Genomic DNA, 18,470 nt, shown 5'->3' with positions numbered 1-18,470 from the left:
GATAAGTATCCCTTGTTAAAGAATAAGGGCTAATTCTGGATTGAAGTACTGAGTACAGACTCTAATCCTGCTAAGACGTAAACCAGTGACTATAAAAAATAATTGGAAAAACAAAATTAAATTGAAAACTCTAGAAATGTACAAAAATAGATAAGAAATGAAAGATAAGATGGTGTCTTGGTCAGAAGGTGAAAGGTAGATTATGTCACAGTCTTTATTACATTGAGGTTAGGGTGAAATGGAGTGAGTTATGTGGTGCCACTGAAAAGTAAATATACCTTATGTGCCATGGGCTTAGTGTGCACACATTAGGTTAAATCCTGCTTTATTTCAGCTGCTAATGTCATTCATTTTTGTCTCTGCTTTCAGAGGCTTTGACCCCGGAGATAGAATCTGACCGCAATGGGGCCAGAACAGATGCTGAAAGGACAATACAAGGTAAGATGTGCAAAATCCATAAATCTAGATTTTTGCATGTGAGTGTTCTCTTGTTATAGTATGCTATTCAACCATGCAGCTCACCATCTGGCTGGAATGAACACAAGGTCACATTTGCACTGTTGTTTATTACAGTAAATTAATTTTGTTATGTTTAAAATAACAGGTAAAGGGTCAGCGTCGCTGACACAATGCAGAATAATATCTTTTATTATCAGCTCTTCAGTTTATAACTAATGGAGGAGAATACTATTTCCCTGAAATAAATTGCACAATACAATGATTTTCATTTTTCTGTGAAGTATAGTCATAAGTACTGAAGTGTAGTCATAACTATTTTGCAATGCTCTCTCCATATATACCTTAGATCGGACCACTCTTTCAGGGATTTTATATTTGGTATATCTCATACAGGGATGGGGATGGTGTAAAATAATAAACTAGCAGATACTCTCCGAAGTGCTATGTGCTCCAGCGCTGAGGCCTTGTTCTCCACAGCTCCAGTCCCGGAATTTCCTACAACTGTTCCATGCCGTTCATCGGTCATGTGCCGCTGCAGCCAATCATACGGCCTCAGCAGTCAAGTGCCATTCATGGCAGCATCACCTCTAAGCCCAGCGATTGGTAGTTGCGGCATGCGACTGATTATCGGCATGTGACTGCTGCCATGGACTGGAGCCATGGAGAACAGGGGGGCTGGAACAGGGGGCAATTTAGAGGTTGAGTATCTGATAGTTTATTACCTTATATTATCCTTTGCCCAGTTTTTGAAAAAGTCCCGGGTAACCCTTTTAATATGTTGTGAATATATAAGCAATGGGATATAGGTGAATGAAATTAATATTCTATTTTAGCCCCAGTGTATGAAGATTATGCTAATCTAATCAATGAAATAGAAAAGATAGAAATGTGCATTGTTGTATATAGCATCCAATAAGGTAGCCCTTATCCATTTGCTTGTTGCACCATGGACAAACAACAATTCTTTAAAGATAGAAGCACTGGGAACAAGAGTAGTCTAGAGGGAATTTCCCATTGAAAATTTGTCTTAAAGTGTCTCTGTCACCAGTTTGATACTTCACTATCTCCTACCTAATCTAATAAACGCCTTGATGTAGATAACTACTGTTTTGTTTTGTTTGTTTTTTTTAAACTTTTATTAGTGACAAAGTTCTGATCATTTTTACAGTTATGCAAATTTTGTATTTTTTTTTTTGTTTTACAAAGTGGGCATTGTAAAGAAAAGTGTATGACGCTGACCATTCAGCGTCATACACTTCTCTTCATTCATGCCCAGCTTTATTCATAGCACAGCATGATCTCGCGAGCTCACGCTGTGACGTCACTTACTCCCTTAGTTCCTTCACCGGAGCGACAGGAGAACAACCAGACATCGGCTCCAGCCATGCCAGGATGATTATCCTTCTCAGCAGCAGTCCTGGCACGGCTGGAGGCGATGTCTGGTCACTCTTCCATCTCTCTGGTGAAGGAACTGCGGGAGTAAGTGACGTCACAGCGTGATCTCGCGAGATCATGCTGTGCTGTGAATAAAGCTGGTCATGAATGAAGGGAAGTGTATGACGCTGATTGGTCAGCATCATACACTTTTCTTTACAACTCCCACTTGGTGAAACTAAATAAAACGCCCAGTTCGGTTTTTGCAAAAAATTAGCATAAATGTAAAAATTATCAGAACTTTGTCAGTAATAAACGTTTTTAAAAAAAACAGTAGTTACCTACATCAAAGTGTTTATCAGATTAGGTAGAAGATAGGGAAGTATTAAACTGATGACAGAGCCTCTTTAAGCATACCATCAGCTGTCATCATGCAACCTCTTCTTACCTTTCTTCCATGCTACTAGCCACCACTTGAATTTCCACTTACAAGATCTGGGTAATCTGAATATCAGGGGCGGACATAACATACCATGTGTGCAGCCTGTTTAGCTGCACAGGGGCACAGTAGGTAAGGAGGTTTACTACCACCTTAAAATAAGCTTCCTACTGTCTATTAGATTACATGTAAGGGACAGAGGTAATGAATTTAATGGCTCACAATTATTGGTGAATTATTAAAGAAACATAAGGGGGGGCACTATGATGAGGCATTGGAAAGCAAAGGGCCCATATAATGTTTTTGCACAAGCGCCCTCTGCTGTCTGTGTCCACCTTTGGAGAATTTTAAAACAGAACTTCATAGAGGGAAGACACAGAGTTGTCGCAAAGGGCGACTGTTTGGAGAACTTGGCGTTCTCAATTATTACTTGGTTGCCTATTTATTTCAATGGGTGTAATGTAATATTTCCCTAAAAAAAAAATGTGTGACCATCCACAGCTCCCCCCGGCAATGACAGCTGATTGCTTGGGGTTGTAGTTGCCGGATCCTAGCAGAACAACCCCTTTACTGGCTTCATATAAAGCTACGGTGCCTTTTATTACACATGTCTAGGCTTAATGATAAATCCAGAACATTAATTTGAATTCCCATGAATATCTGTAAAATGTAAAAGTCAATTAATGGATTTACTTTTGATGATTTACTTTAGATAAGCATGTTTAAACCGTATGAATAATGTAAATGCTTTGCCCTAAGAGCATAAAATAAAAAAATATTTCTAATTGTGTTGGAATAAATTCCAAACTCTAACTGAGAAAGTTCATAGATTTTTTCTGTTTCACATGCTTACACAAAAAAAACTATCTGTAAATCAGTAACTTTGTCTTCAGATAGGTTTTATATTCTGTGACTGAATATTGATCACAGTTGGCTGACAAGGAAATATGTTATCTCTGTATTCACATGAAAGGAAATTCAAAAACAAGGACTTTTTGTATTTTTGTTATATCAATATTTGGGTACAACAGTACATACAAAAGCACCACATTCTTTGTAATGAGAAAACTATGTAACCTTCGTACATTTAGGGTCTCAGGCACATGGGAAGACCAAGTGTAGAAGGCTGTACGGCGACACACAGGGCACCTAGAACCAATGTGTGCCCTATTACTGGTCTGACCAACTCGGAGGTTGTACAAAGCCGTAATACGGCAATGTGCATGAGGCCTTTATGATTAGGTTAGGATGGATACAATATACTTAAAACAAACATCCACTCTTAACAGCATTATAAAATCCACATCATAGTTGAGTAATTTTGCAGATACTTTGTTTTATTTGTTGTATCCAGGATTTTAGTTACAAATGTATCAGAGCTGAGTTTGTCATTTTGGCACTGGTGTGTTATATCATGATGTCTGAAGACACATAATGTCTATTTTTTTCCTAGAATAAGCTGGGACTGGATAGCTGCTCTTCTCACTACCTAGTAAATAAACATATCGGTATAAAGCAAGCCATAGATGTCAAAATAAACAAATAGGTATAAAGCAAGCCATAGATGTCAAAATGAATGTTTATAGCCTGAACAATTTTATGAGCCATTTGATATGTCTGTATTACTAAAGACAATTGAAGTCCAATTGTGTAAAATCTGCCCCATCAGTTGGAGTAGTTACCTTCATGCCTTTAAATATTTCCTGGTCACTTAGTGTTTACTACTGTCCAAGTAAAGTACACGTGGGAAATGCAAAGACGCAATATCTATATCTATCTAGTAATCACCTGTTGTGGCCATGATATAAAATTTTGTAAAAAAAAACAAATAAAATAAAACATGTATGCTCTTAGGATTGGGGGGAAATCTTTATATCTTTGGCTACCTTAACAGAGCTGGACACACATTTTTGTGATATCCCAGTGTGCTGTTCCCATAGGTCCGAATATAAGTGTTATCACAGTGCACAAAATGGTTTAATTACAAAAACAGCACTGCTACATATGTACATAATGTTTTAAGCTCCATTTATAAACATAGCTACTGTTTATAAAAAAAAAAACGTTATTCTTTTGCTCATAAGTTCTGCTGGTTGTATTGGGAAACAACAGTTTGAGACTGTATTGTACAACTATGTACCTGTCGTCTCCCAAAATGCAATGTACTCTGGTAACATAAAACCAGAAGAACGCCTATTCCATATCTAAGTGAATAACCTCAATATAACCTCAGTATGGAAAAAAATTGTAGAAATTAAGTATATACATTTTATGTAGATTCAACCTGTGATGTGTTGTAAAATGTTGTTCATTTTGGCATTATCTTGTCAGCAACTGACAACATACTGTCACTTCCGGCCAGACCACTGAAATCCTCAGCGGGAATAAGTGACTGGTCATATATTTCAGATGCAGTGGCTGCAGGGGAAATAGTAAATGTAGTATTATATGCTGGCCAATCATATGAATCAAGGGCATATATACCATAAAGACCGACCCTTTGGCTATTGTGGTTCCTTGGAGAGCAGCGTCCCAGCCCTTGTTGGTCTCATCCACTTTGCTACTAGACGGCAAGAACCAGTTTCAGGACTATCCTCCCCAGATAAATTGCATTGTTAGCAAACAAGGGGATGGGGAATTGTCCCGAGGTTCAAAGAAAGAGTAAGGTGGTGGAGGTAAACACAAAACCCTTCTGTCCAGGGCCCATTTTGATCTTAGCTATGGCGCCTCTTCCCTTTTACATACATCAATGCCAGTTATGTAATACTGCACACAGATGGCACAATTCTACCAGAGCTAGAGCTGCTCTTTGTTAATGACTCTCCGCTCCGGATAATGGAGGGGAATTCTTAGTCGGGTTCTGCCTATAATATTTATATGCCCTAACAGGGTATATGAAAAGGTACTGTTGTGGTAATTTAAATATTCCATTTAACATAACTAAATAGGTTTTACCTGCAGTCCTATGAAAAAACAGCAAAAATACATCAGTATCATTGCTAAATACAACGTTATAATGTAAGTCAGAATTGATTTATATACCAAATGTAACATTATAATTAACACCATTCAGTGGCTTTCCCAAGTTAAAGCCTATTCCTCTATTGAAAAAAAAATATTTTAATGTCAAACTGAAGTCAAATGGTTCATTGTGCTATCAAGCCTTGTATTAATATGTTGATAAAGCAGTATAGCACAATATTTTTTCTATTATTATTTCAAATATTCAAACTATATTAATGAGAACATCATTTTGGAGAACTAATTATTTCTATTTGTCTTGTGTCACACTTTCTAATTCCCCTATATTAGAACAGCCAAAGCAAATTAATTGCTTTTCCAGCAGTTGAACCTCAGCCAAGAATGAGCTCACGTTCTCATTCTGCTTACTTCTTTCTAGGACTGTATTGTGGTAGACATTCCCCTTAATAGAGAACATGGTCTAGAGAATACCTTTCTCCACGTTCTGTATTGCCTTGCACTTGATGAAATATATATACGTTTAAGTGACCCACTAGGAAAGATAAAGTTCTTAGTTGCAAGATTATACATCAAAACAGTTAAAGTGAAATTAAAATTAAATGAATGAATCTCAGTGAAGCAAAAAAAGCAGTAATTAATGGTTCCCTTAATTGTCTTCATAAAATATTTGCATGGGTCTAATTTGCATAATTTGCATGTATTAATTAATCTTTCAAAGGAATTTTGTGCTGAGAGAAGCCAAAAAATCTCTTTGTTTTATTTAACATCTAATGAAATATTTATCTTCTTTAATGAACTTCTCATCTTCATTAAAATAAAAATTGTGCAACTTTGTGTGTTTTAAATGTTTTTATAATTGAAGTCTTCTCAAAAACCTCTTTAAGCTTCAAATGTCGACAGAACAAACATATTATCACGCTTTCTGCACCATTTCACTTCAGCTTACAGTATACAACTGTTTATTTTTATTTTGATACAATTTCATTTAGGGGAATGTTCAAATGACATTTGTTTTAGCGCAGAGGTTTCGTTTTCTTGAAGTGTAATTTAGCAGTCTACTAATTTTGTGGATATTCATAAACTGTTAAGAAAACAAATATTCACTAAGTTCTACCATACAGTAATTTGTAGTAACTTCATGTATAATATTATCATTGTCCTTTCTTATTTCTGCATATGTGTCTATAGGTTAAATATAACAATGTTCTACAAACCGTATTAACGTACCAGATCCAACTAAAATCTTAAACCAGTGACCAATCCCATAATATACACCAGTCTATTTGTCTATAAAAGTTTAAGCCTAATTAAATATATTTTTTCAATTGCCATTTGCTAGTTGAAACTTTATTCTTAGGTACTTATCACCTCTAGAAAAATAGTTCCATTAACTATATAAAATGAATTAACAAAAAAGTTATTATTTTGTAAAATTCAATCAAATTTTTTTTTAAATTTAGTATTCAAATGGAAAAAAGAAAATTATCAAAAAACATACAGTCTGGGTGTGAAATGATTACCATGTTCTACCTCCATAATTCATCACTCACCCTATATTTTTAGTTCATATTTAGAGGTTGTGATGTCTCTGTGAGGAGGAAAATATTGCAAAATTTAATAAATACACAGAAAACAAATGTTTTCTTAAGTGAGATGTTGTCTACTTTGACCTATGGTATTTTTGATATAATAGTTGCCTAAGCTATTATATTGATTTAAATCTACTATAATATATCCTACAAACCATTTTATTCCCAATACAGCGCTATGACCAGGATCATGTGTAGCCCAATTCTTAAGTTTTCTGTTATATATGGAACTAACTCAGCAGTGTTTATATAGAGTCCTTTTTATTACCAAAGAATCGAAAACACATTTAAAAAGATACTTTTGGACAAATATTTTACAAACTTTAAGTGATTCTAATTTCTAAAAAAAAAAGGGTTCATTGTTTGATGTAAACTGCCACCCCACCGCTCACCAGTCATAGTATATTTACATGGATTGGCTCATACTCCTTTAAATATTTTCTATGAAATGGTGGATAAAGATCATATGGTCCCCTTCTCATCCCTGCATAGGGGCTAACATATTACACAATTTCCCTACCTTATCCCAGGTCACCAAAATATATATATGGGTGACATGTGATAGAGCTTAAAGCTCTGCTATTCTTACTGTATGGGACCTAGATATTGAAAAATTAGACCTGTGAGATAAGTGTTCACAAATATTGATAGGAAAATAATAAACATAAAGTTAGTAAAAAGATTTAAGGGATTTTACCATTTAATACATTCTTGACATCCACAGGATAACCAGAGGTGGAGCCTGCGCGCTTGCTCAGCTATTTCCATAACTCTTGTAGAAGTGGATGGAAGCGGCACAGCGGGTTTTCCAGATAGGTGTAGGTCACACATCCTATGAATATGCCATAAATGTCTAAGATGGCAATATCCCTTTAAGGCAAAAAATTCATTATATTTCCACAATGGGCATATCTGGGGTTGTATGCGGCCAAAAATACTGTTCTGTATAACTCCCAGCAGGGGTAATATTCATAATCCACAATGCGTCTGTTCTCTTTTGTTTTTTAATGCTAAGTTCTAAATTAGAGTTAACAGAACTTTACACTTGTATGTGATATTTAAATGATCACCAGATGTGCGCTAAAAGTAAATCTTACCTTAAAATCTCCATAGATACAGTTACAGTTAAAATAAGTCTCTCAAGCACATTGTATAATATATATATATATATATATATATATATATATATATATACATATATACAATGGAAAAGCAGCAGCACTTCCAAGATGGTCTCAGGTGCAAGCAGGTAATCCCGATCCAGGGGATATAGATCAATATTGAAAAAAAAAAATATATATATATATATATATATATATATATATATATATATATATATATATATATATATATATATATATATATATATATATATATATATATATATATATATATATAAGAAAGTCCCACAGCACTCCGTGTTAGTGAAAAAAATGGTGGTTTATTAAGCCAGCACAAGCTGCTTGTGCTGCCTTAATAAACCACCATTTTTTTCACTAACACGGAGTGCTGTGGGACTTTCTTATATATATATATATATATATATATATATATATATATATATATATATATATATATATATATATATATATATACAAATAAGCAAAGCAAAAGCAGCACCGTTCTTCCAGTGTAGGGTGCACAAGTCCCTGTTCAGACACACAACCAGTGTCCCAAATCCACAGCAAAATCCAATAGAGAAAGGCTTGAGAAAGGCCCCATTGAGCAGGGCTGAAACGTTGCATGTGGTAAATAAAAAGATCCTTTTTTCACTTAAACCTGTCTATTGAGTGCCGACCTGTCTATTGGATTTTGCTATATATATATATATATATATATATATATAAAAAATACTACAAAGTAAGTTTTCCTTGAAATATAGAAGTGTTAATAGTTTTTTTTTTATCAATTAACAAAATGCAAAGTGAATGAACAGAGGAGAAATCTAAATCACCTGTGTGGTTAATCATACACTTAGGCCCTATTCACACGACGTTTTTTTGAACGTCCGTCACAGGCCGTAGTAGGAACAATAGACCCCAAATAGGGCTATTCACACGGCCAATTATTTGATGGCCCGATAAATCGGGCCGGCAAAAGATGGAGCATGCCCTATTTTCGGCCGTTCTCCCGGCCGCACGGCTCCCATAGAAGTCTATGTGGCCGTGTGAAGCACGGCTCTCACTTGGATGTAATCCGAGTGACGGCCAAGCTTTCTGCTGCTCTCTCTCTTCCCCTCCTCACAGTGTGAAGTGCATGTGAGGAGGAGGAAGAGGGTGTTTTTTTTCTCCCTGTAGGAGTGGAATCCCTAATCGTTGCCGAAGCTGTGGCCGGAGATTCCGCTCCAGGAGAAGTCCCTAACTTCACTGTCCATATATGGACAGTCACGTCAGGGACTTCTCCTGGAGCGGGGTGCCATCTATGAGGGGGTGCTATGTAAAGGGGGCTGTGTAGCACTACCTACAGGGGGGCTGTGGTGTACTGCCTACATGGGAGCTGTGGCACTACCTACAGGGGGGCTGTGTGGCATTACCTACAGGGGCCTGTGTGGCATTACCTACAGGGGGCTGTGTGGCATTACCTACAGGGGGCTGTGTGGCTGTACCTACAGAGGGCTGTAGGTAATGCCGTCACACAACCGAGCCGTCACACAGCCGAGAATCCCTGTTGTGTGAATAGAGCCTTACAAATGCCATGTCTATGTGCAAGTGTACCTAGAAGAATTGATGCTGTTTTGAAGGCAAAGGGTGTTCACGCCAAATATTCATTTGATTTAGATTTCTCTTCTGTTCATTCACTTTGCACATTGTTAATTGATAAAAAAAAAACACTTCTATTTTTTAAAGCATTCTTACATTGCAGAATTTTTCCACAACTGCATAAAACTTTTGCACAGTACTGTGTATTTATATATACGTATATATATATATATATATATATATATATATATATATATATATATATATATATATATTTATATATATATATATATATATATATATATATACACTGAGTTTTCGCTTTAAAAATCATACTTACAGTGTTACCAAGTAATGATCTGCTTAAATACACTGATATTAATGAACATCAGTTCTTACATGATCACTCTGCTGCCATCTGCTGGTGAATAGATGTAAACCACATAATGCGAATAACAATTCTTTACTGTCTTCTGTCTTGAAACTATGCGGCACTATTTTATTCTATTTTAACATTTAAACATTTTTAATTGTTCCTTAAATAATTATAGAGTAAATACAAACTTGTCTATCTCTCTGGTTTGCAAATATAATTTATTACTTAATTTTCTGAAATATGTTTTTTAAAAGTTTTACGGATCTGTGATTTATGGCAGCAATATGAATTATGATTTCCACTCACAAATCTTAAGATAATATCAGCACATCCATCAGGTTCCACTGCTACCGGAGAAGTTATCTGATACAGGTTGTTCTGACCCTATCAATGTAAAAGCATAGAACACACAGACGAGTAAGATGAAGATTGAAAAAGAAAAAGTGCTCACACACTGGTTAAATACACATTGTACAATTTTCAACAAGTCTTGGCATTTGTTTTGTAGTCTGACTAATGTAAGAAAGTGAATTATTTTCTCCTTAGCCACCTACTTGCTCCTTAGCCACCAGGACCAGGGTGTGATTGCTAAGTCTGCCCCTCTTATAATAACGTTTCTGATTTTTTTTTTTTTGTTAAAGAGGACCTGTTACCTCTCCTGACTTGTCTTAATAATTATATTTACCATTAAATAAGAATTCTTTAGCATCTTTTCTTTGAACTATGTGTAGTGGGATTCCTCTGTTGTTCCGCCTAGAAATGTATGAAAAAATTGACAACTTGGTGAAACCAGTTGGAGTATTCCTAACACAGACTCACAATGTCCAATCAATGTTGACAGTGCCAGACTGTGTAGAGACATGCCCCTTTAAAAAGGGGGTTGGTAACACCAATTTGTCAATTGATTCATAAATGTACAGAATGATTAACAGAGGAATGGCCAAAGTCAGAGTTCTAGGAAAATATGTTTCAGAATTATTTCATGGGGAATGCAAGCATTTACTGAAACAGTCAGGTCAGATGCGCTGACAGGTCTTCTTTATTTAAAAAAAAAAGGACATATTTTCGGACAACACGGTACTATGATAATTAGCAAGTGACATTACTGTGACGATAAAATTACCTTTTTTTTAATTAGCTTTGTATCATTAAGATTTTTAGATGTGCCCACAAGATGAATGAAAATGTATTCACTACGGACGTTTATAAGCACATCATAGAATGGGGCAACTTCTGTGATAATGTAGGCAAAATTACAGAACGATTACATCTGTCCCTGTATGCAAATGTATGAAAGCAGTGACAATGTGCACAAAAAAACAGAAAGGTGTTGGAGCCTCTGTAAGGGGTTAAATTTAATGAGTCTTAGTTTGATAAAAAAAAAATCATAACTGGAAAGCACATTAGGAAAATGTGAAAACATTTAGGATATTACAGAAGAAAAGTAATGTTATCTCCAGATGCAAAGACGTCTAAGTCACGAACCTCAAAGTCACACACAGCTAGAAAAACAGATCCAGTAGAAATCAGACAGAACGATGAATATTGGGCTAGTGTCTTTTACATGGGATCCATTTAGGCTTGTGTGTCACTGTCATGAGCCTGTGGGGGTTTGAACAAGGGCCTCCGTAAGATAGTTATGACCATGGAGTAAGTATGTTAACTTTCAAGAATATTTGCACCCTCATTGTTAGCTCATGTATATAAAAATACATCTAATAAAAATGTAAATGTTAACCCTATAAGTACTAAAAATCTCAGCATGAGAAAATAGACTTTTGGGGCTACAGAGTCCACTATGATAACTTAGTGAGTTAAGATAATTTTGTAGATAAATCTAAATTTCCATATAATACCACAGACAATATAGCATCATTCCACAATGCAATGTGCAAAATGTTATATCTGGCAAACTGAACACTGAATATCTGTATGTGGTTAGGAAAAAGGTCCTGGCTAAGGACCTTCACACACACAGATTTTTTCGTGGCAATGTAAACTGGATAAAAAAAAAAAAAAAAAAAACGCTTTTAAGAAAGCCAGTATTAATAAAATTTAAAAAATGTTTATGTTGGCGTATTTCATTTAGTGGCATTTTGTACAATCATTTGTTTATGACGTTCTTGAACTCCTATAGTAAAACTTATGGGAAAAACGGCTAAAAAAACCAAAAGGCCATACCCAGAGCATACTGCATTTGGAAAAAAACACCACTAACTACAAAATTGCTTAAAAAATGGCACAAACCAAAACGCAGTTGTCTGTAGTGTATTTTATATTTTACTATAGACTTTCATGTAATATCTGGACGCACTAAAATAGGCATAAAAAACGCTGTTAAAACCAGCATTAAAAACTCCACGAAAAACGCACAAAAATGCAGCAAAACAGTGTGTGTGAATCCATCCTTAGGGTAGCAGGGATTAAAGCATCTAGAACTAGTGCCTGCGAGGTCTGTGCACCAAAATGCAACTTATTCATTTTGCTTAGGAATCAAAGCTGTTAGTGAAGCATTTCTCCCCATAGGTACAGGTATCAGTCATCAGGTATCAGTTTATTGGCCACTTTGTGAATCACATATTTAATGCTTTGTGATTCAACTTCTCAATATATCACATATTATCTGCAGTTTTACATAGAACTGCAGGTAATCTATTGCAATGTCTTTACTGACTGAAGTTTCATAGTGCAGGGTGATAAAATCTCATAGAATTAAATGACAAATTGGCGACTTCTACATCTGTGGATATATCTGATTTATATTCTATATATTCTAATGTATGACAAATGAACAGAACACTTGAATTTTATGTAACCAGCAGATTCCTGTACTTAGTGTAGGAGACACTATTAAGAAATGGTATAATAGTTGCACAAATTTGTGGCCTGTCATTGCAAATAACACATGTATATACTGTATATATATATATATATATATATATATATATACACACACACACACACACACACACACACACACACACACACACACACACACGTATATGTGTATATATATACATATATATAAATACATATATATATATATATATATATATATATATATATAAAAATAAATGAAATATATATACAGGGTGGGCCATTTATATGGATACACCTAAATAAAATGGGAATGGTTGGTGATATTAACTTCCTGTTTGTGGCACATTAGTATATGGGAGGGGGAAACTTTTCAAGCTGGGTGTTGCCCATGGCGGCCATTTTGAAGTCGGACATTTTGTATCCAACTTTAGTTTTTTCAATGGGAAGAGGGTCATGTAACACATCAAACTTATCGAGAATTTCACAAGAAAAACAATGGTGTGCTTGGTTTTAATGTTACTTTATTCTTTCATGAGTTATTTACAAGTTTCTGACCACTTATAAAATGTGTTCAAAGTGCTGCCCATTGTGTTGAATTGTCAATGCAACCCTCTTCTCCCACTCTTCACACACTGATAGCAACACCGCAGAAGAAATGCTAGCACAGGCTTCCAGTGTCCGTAGTTTCAGTTGCTGCACATCTCGTATCTTCACAGCATAGACAATTGCCTTCAGATGACCCCAAAGATAAAAGTCTAAGGGGGTCAGATCGGGAGACCTAGGGGGCCATTCAACTAGCCCACGACGACCAATCCACTTTCCAGGAAACTGTTCATCTAGGAATGCTCGGACCTGACACCCATAATGTGTTGGTGCACCATCTTGCTGGAAAAACTCAGGGAACGTGCCAGCTTCAGTGCATAAAGAGGGAAACACATCATCATGTAGCAATTTCATATATCCCGTGGCCTTGAGGTTTCCATTGATGAAGAATGGCCCCACTATCTTTGTACCCCATATACCACACCATACCATCAATTTTTGTGTTCCAACAGTCTTGGAGGGATCTATCTAATGTGGGTTAGTGTCAGACCAATAGCGGTGGTTTTGTTTGTTAACTTCACCATTCACATAAAAGTTTGCCTCATCACTGAACAAAATGTTCTGTGTAAACTGAGGGTCCTGTTCCAATTTTTGTTTTGCCCATTCTGCAAATTCAGTGCGCCGATCTGGGTCATCCTCATTGAGATGCTGCAGCAGCTGGAGTTTGTAAGGGTGCCATTTGTGAGTAGCTAATATCCGCCGAAGGGATGTTCGACTGATGCCACTCTCTAGTGACATGCGGCGAGTGCTACGCTGTGGGCTCTTGCTGAATGAAGCTAGGACAGCCACTGATGTTTCTTCATTAGTGACAGTTTTCATGCGTCCACATTTGGGCAAATCTAACACTGAACCAGTTTCACGAAACTTGGCAAGCAGTTTGCAAACTGTAGCATGGGAGATGGGTGGTCTCGTAGGGTGTCTTGCATTGACATCTGCTGCAATGACCCGGGTACTGCGTTCACCAGACATCAACACAATTTCTATCCGCTCCTCACGTGTTAACCTGTGCGACATGTCAATGGCTGTAAACAAAGAGAAACTTGTAAATAACTCATGAAAGAATAAAGTAACGTTAAAACCAAGCACACCATTGTTTTTCTTGTGAAATTCTCGATAAGTTTGATGTGTCACATGACCCTCTTCCCATTGAAAAAACTAAAGTTGGATACAAAATGGCCAACTTCAAAATGGCCGCCATGGTCAACACCCAGCTTGAAAAGTTTCCCCCCTCCCATATACTAATGTGCCACAAACAGGAAGTTAATATCACCAACCATTCCCATTTTATTTAGGTGTATCCATATAAATGGCCCACCCTGTATATATATATATAAATGAAATTAGAGTATCACCAAATATTAGTTGTCAGAGCCCACGACTTGCAGACTGCAAGCCTCAGGTATACGACAATAAGAAAATAGGCAGCACTCCAAAAAAAATAAGTGAAACATGTTTGGACTTTATTAGCCCACGTGCAACATTACAGTTCTTGTGTCCTGGACGTTTCTAAAGGTCCTGGACAAAAAGGATTAAACTATGCACGTGGGCTAATAACTTTTTTCTTTTCGAGTGCTTCTTATCGTTTTATATATATATATATATGCTTGATAAAGGTCCTATTGTTGGACAGAAACGTCGCTGTTTGTTGGCTGAATAAACCACTTTATTTTCACCACTTTGAGTGCTGCAAGATCTCTACTTTTATATATATATATATATATATATATATATATATATATATATATATACTTTTTTTTTTGTATACAGATGTAGCATATGCCAGATTGTTATTCACTGCTTAATTAATTATTTTTTTTAACTTTATGGTCTAATTATGTTTTTGTATAATCTCATTGTTTTTCCACAAATATAGGTGTAATGGATGTTACAGAGGTAACTTTAACCAGAACTCTATTGTTTTCTTTCCAGATGGAAGACTGTATTTAAAGACCAGTGTTATGTACTGAAGACAGATATGCAACAGCTGAAGACTCTGTGGGAACATTCTGTAGACTAATTGCAAAGTCTGAAGGATGTTAAGGCTTTGAAAGTGAAAACACTTCATTTCTATACAGATGTTCTGCGAAAATACTGCATTGTCAGACTGTTGACCTGCGACTACTGGAGAGTCTGGAAGGTTTCATAACTATCAGTAGCACTCCACTTGTTGGACGTCTTGTGAGATGCTGCTGCAATTCTGTAAAGACTGTAACTATCAACAACCAAGACCCACCGTTCTTCTATCGTGTTTTTAAAGGAACTCGTATATTTCTTTAACTGAGCACACCAGAACTTTCCAGCAGCATCCACTTAAATATCTGAAATGTTTTCTCACACTTAAACCAGCAGAGATGGTTTGATAGGAAGATTCCTTAAAGGGCATGCACTAAAATGGAAAATCAAGAAAAAGTCAAAAACTGATACAAAAATTTTTACTTAGTAAAAATGTTTTCTTCGTAACACTTTTATCCTACAATGGAAAACACTTGCTCTTGGAACTGAACTACTGTATTTAACAAAATGAACTCTTTTTGCTGAATGTAAACTAATGACTTTGTGTTCTTGAGCCTCTTGTCCAGAATCAACCAAACAATGAGTATAACTTTCTTCTTTACCACCGTGAGGATCAGGAAAAATAATTTGTCTATTTGTGTTGCAGGCCACGTGTACATAGACCCAGTCACACAGAAGGTATTATGTATGCAGTAGACTACTAGTGGTTAGGAAGATAATTTTAGACAATATGTTTTGTCACTCTGTTGGTTCTTAAGAAGCCTTTATAGTTTTAACGCATGCAGGCATGTACATATTTGTCCTAAAGTCACAGTATTAATTCAAAATGTAAGAATCTGGTGGATAGAAGAGTTAACGTCAGCCAGTTTTATTTGTATATTACGTCATTAAAGCCTGAAACATTAATCCTAGGGTTGGTATCTGGCCGATGAGAAAGTCAAGACACCAGACATATTTTTATAGAATTCTTTTAATTTTAACGTTCTTAAATAACAAACCCTGAACACTTGATATACTTCCACTGATACTGAGTATTGACTTGACAGGTCCCTGTCATCCCACTACTGTATAGTATGATCACTGCCCATCTTCTTATTGTAGCTGTACAATGTAGTGTTAAAGGGAGATCTATTTTGTCTTTTTTGGATGTGTTAACTGAAACTACATCTTTTCACCATAAGTAGCTGGAAAATTAAAAAAAAAAATCAGAACATAATATTAGAAATTCAAAATAGATAGATTTCACACAATTTTGTAATTTCCGTGTACCCCTTTAAAGACTGAGCTCATAAATTAGTTCTAGAAAGTATACAAATTTTGGTTTCTACACATATCTAGTTTTATGCACATAAAATGTAATTTATTTTGTAATAACACATTAAAAGTTGTTTTTAATGTCAAATCGAAAATTTTATTCCTGTAACATTTCATTTCAACCTGGTAATAAGTATTGTTTGTGTTTAAAACAACCGGAGCTTGTAAAGTCTTCCATATTGTACTCCCAACATAACTTTTCTGTGCAAGAACCTGAACTATACATTTCAATTCACGCTGTAATTTTTAAATAAAATATTGTATATACAATTTCACATCCTTTTTATGAACCAAGCAATATTTTTCAATAAAATATTGTTAAGACTTTGTAATATTTTTTTTGCACTTTTCAAAATTCTTAATCTATCTTTTCACTTTATGACATTTGATTCTTTCAACTAGTAGCTACTTATTCACATGCACTTTTAGGGCACGTTCACTTGTGGCAGAATTGCTGTGGAGTTCTGCTGTGGACAGTCCGCACTGGAAATCCGCAGCAGACACTCTGTCCATTGGTTTCCACACTTTTTAGTTATCTTCGTGCAGATGTTGCGGACAACTCCGCTGCGGACCATAGGCTGCGGTGCAGAATTTGGTGTCCGCAGCATACACTGGCTGTGGCGGATTTGATGCGTACTTGTGGCGTAATTTCTCCATTGACTTCAATGGAATTGCAAAATTACGCAATGAAATCCGCAGATGTTATGTGTGTTGCGTTGCGGATTGCTTTCACGAACAGGATATTTCATCATTCTGGCTGGACCTATGTGTTTCGAGGTCTATAGCCAGACTGAGATGGAATGTTTTAAAAGAGTGCAGTATGTACTCTTCACCTTAATCCGCAACGACTAATCCGCAGAATTTTACTTCACATTTTAAGCAAAGGCGCAATAGACTCTCTAACGCAGATTATGTGTTGCATTGATACGGACAGTGTCTGCAGAATTCCGGCATGTCTGAACATGCCCTTAGGGTATGTTCACACGACTTATTATCAGCCGTTTTTAGGGCCGTAAACGCCCCGAAAAATGGCTGAAAATATGGAAGCTGAACGCCTTCAAACATCTGCCCATTGATTTCAATGGGAAAAACAGCATTTCGTTCCGACGGGGCGTTTTTTTACGTGGCCATTTGAAAAAATGGTGCGTAAAAAAAGCCCCGTAAAAAGAAGTGCATGTCACTTCTTGATCCATTTTTGGAGCAGTTCTTCATTGGGTCAATAGAAAAACAACTCCAAACACGGCCATAAAAAACGCATTAAAAGACGCTTGATGCTTAAAAACGGATGAAAATTAGAGCCTTTTTTCCCTTGAAAACCGCTCCGTATTATACAGTAGTTTTTTGTTTAGCGTGTGAACATACCCTAAGGGTTAAACAGCCATAGCCTGATGGTCCTCCCATTCCTTAAAAGGTTCTGGTGAAATATATTATAATTCTGGGGAATTCTATTGAATTATTGTGTGTGCTTACAAATATATATATTCATATTCGGGGCATGCACTACGGGGATAGCCTTACATGGATTGCCACAGTAACGGGACTTTTGTACTTATGTGGAGGGTCAGTCAATTATATGTTTGCTGGAAACATTTACTCCACTCTAGTCATCATCCCATTGATCTTCATGAAATGTTGACATAAGTATAAAAATATTTTATGTAAATATTCTTGCCCTCACCCAAGTTTATTGTTAGATTGCAATATGTGCAGAAAAAGGCCACAACAGGGATGCCAGTAAGTACAGCACGTGATCGCATGGTCCAGTAATTGGCTGCAATGGTCTTGTGCCAGTATGGAACATC

The 18,470-nt window shown here is 36.1% G+C and overlaps 1 protein-coding gene across 5 annotated transcripts in view; it reads left to right on the top strand.

The window, feature by feature from the left end:
• The window catches only part of DACH1 (dachshund family transcription factor 1), a 315,224-nt gene extending 298,222 nt beyond the window's left edge, over positions 1-17,002 (top strand). For all 5 annotated transcript variants that reach the window (XM_075852323.1, XM_075852322.1, XM_075852320.1 and 2 more), the window contains 2 exons: positions 370-438; positions 15,271-17,002. In XM_075852323.1, the coding sequence (XP_075708438.1) occupies positions 370-438; positions 15,271-15,308 (107 nt within the window). In that variant the 3' untranslated portion in view covers positions 15,309-17,002. The remainder of the gene's footprint in view (positions 1-369; positions 439-15,270) is intronic.
• Positions 17,003-18,470: the final 1,468 nt, after the last annotated feature.

This window comes from Rhinoderma darwinii, chromosome 2, assembly GCF_050947455.1.
Source record: "Rhinoderma darwinii isolate aRhiDar2 chromosome 2, aRhiDar2.hap1, whole genome shotgun sequence".
In the NCBI taxonomy this organism is placed as follows: domain Eukaryota; kingdom Metazoa; phylum Chordata; class Amphibia; order Anura; family Rhinodermatidae; genus Rhinoderma; species Rhinoderma darwinii.
Note: the sequence above shows the minus strand (reverse complement) of the source record. Positions and strands in the feature narration are given on the sequence as shown.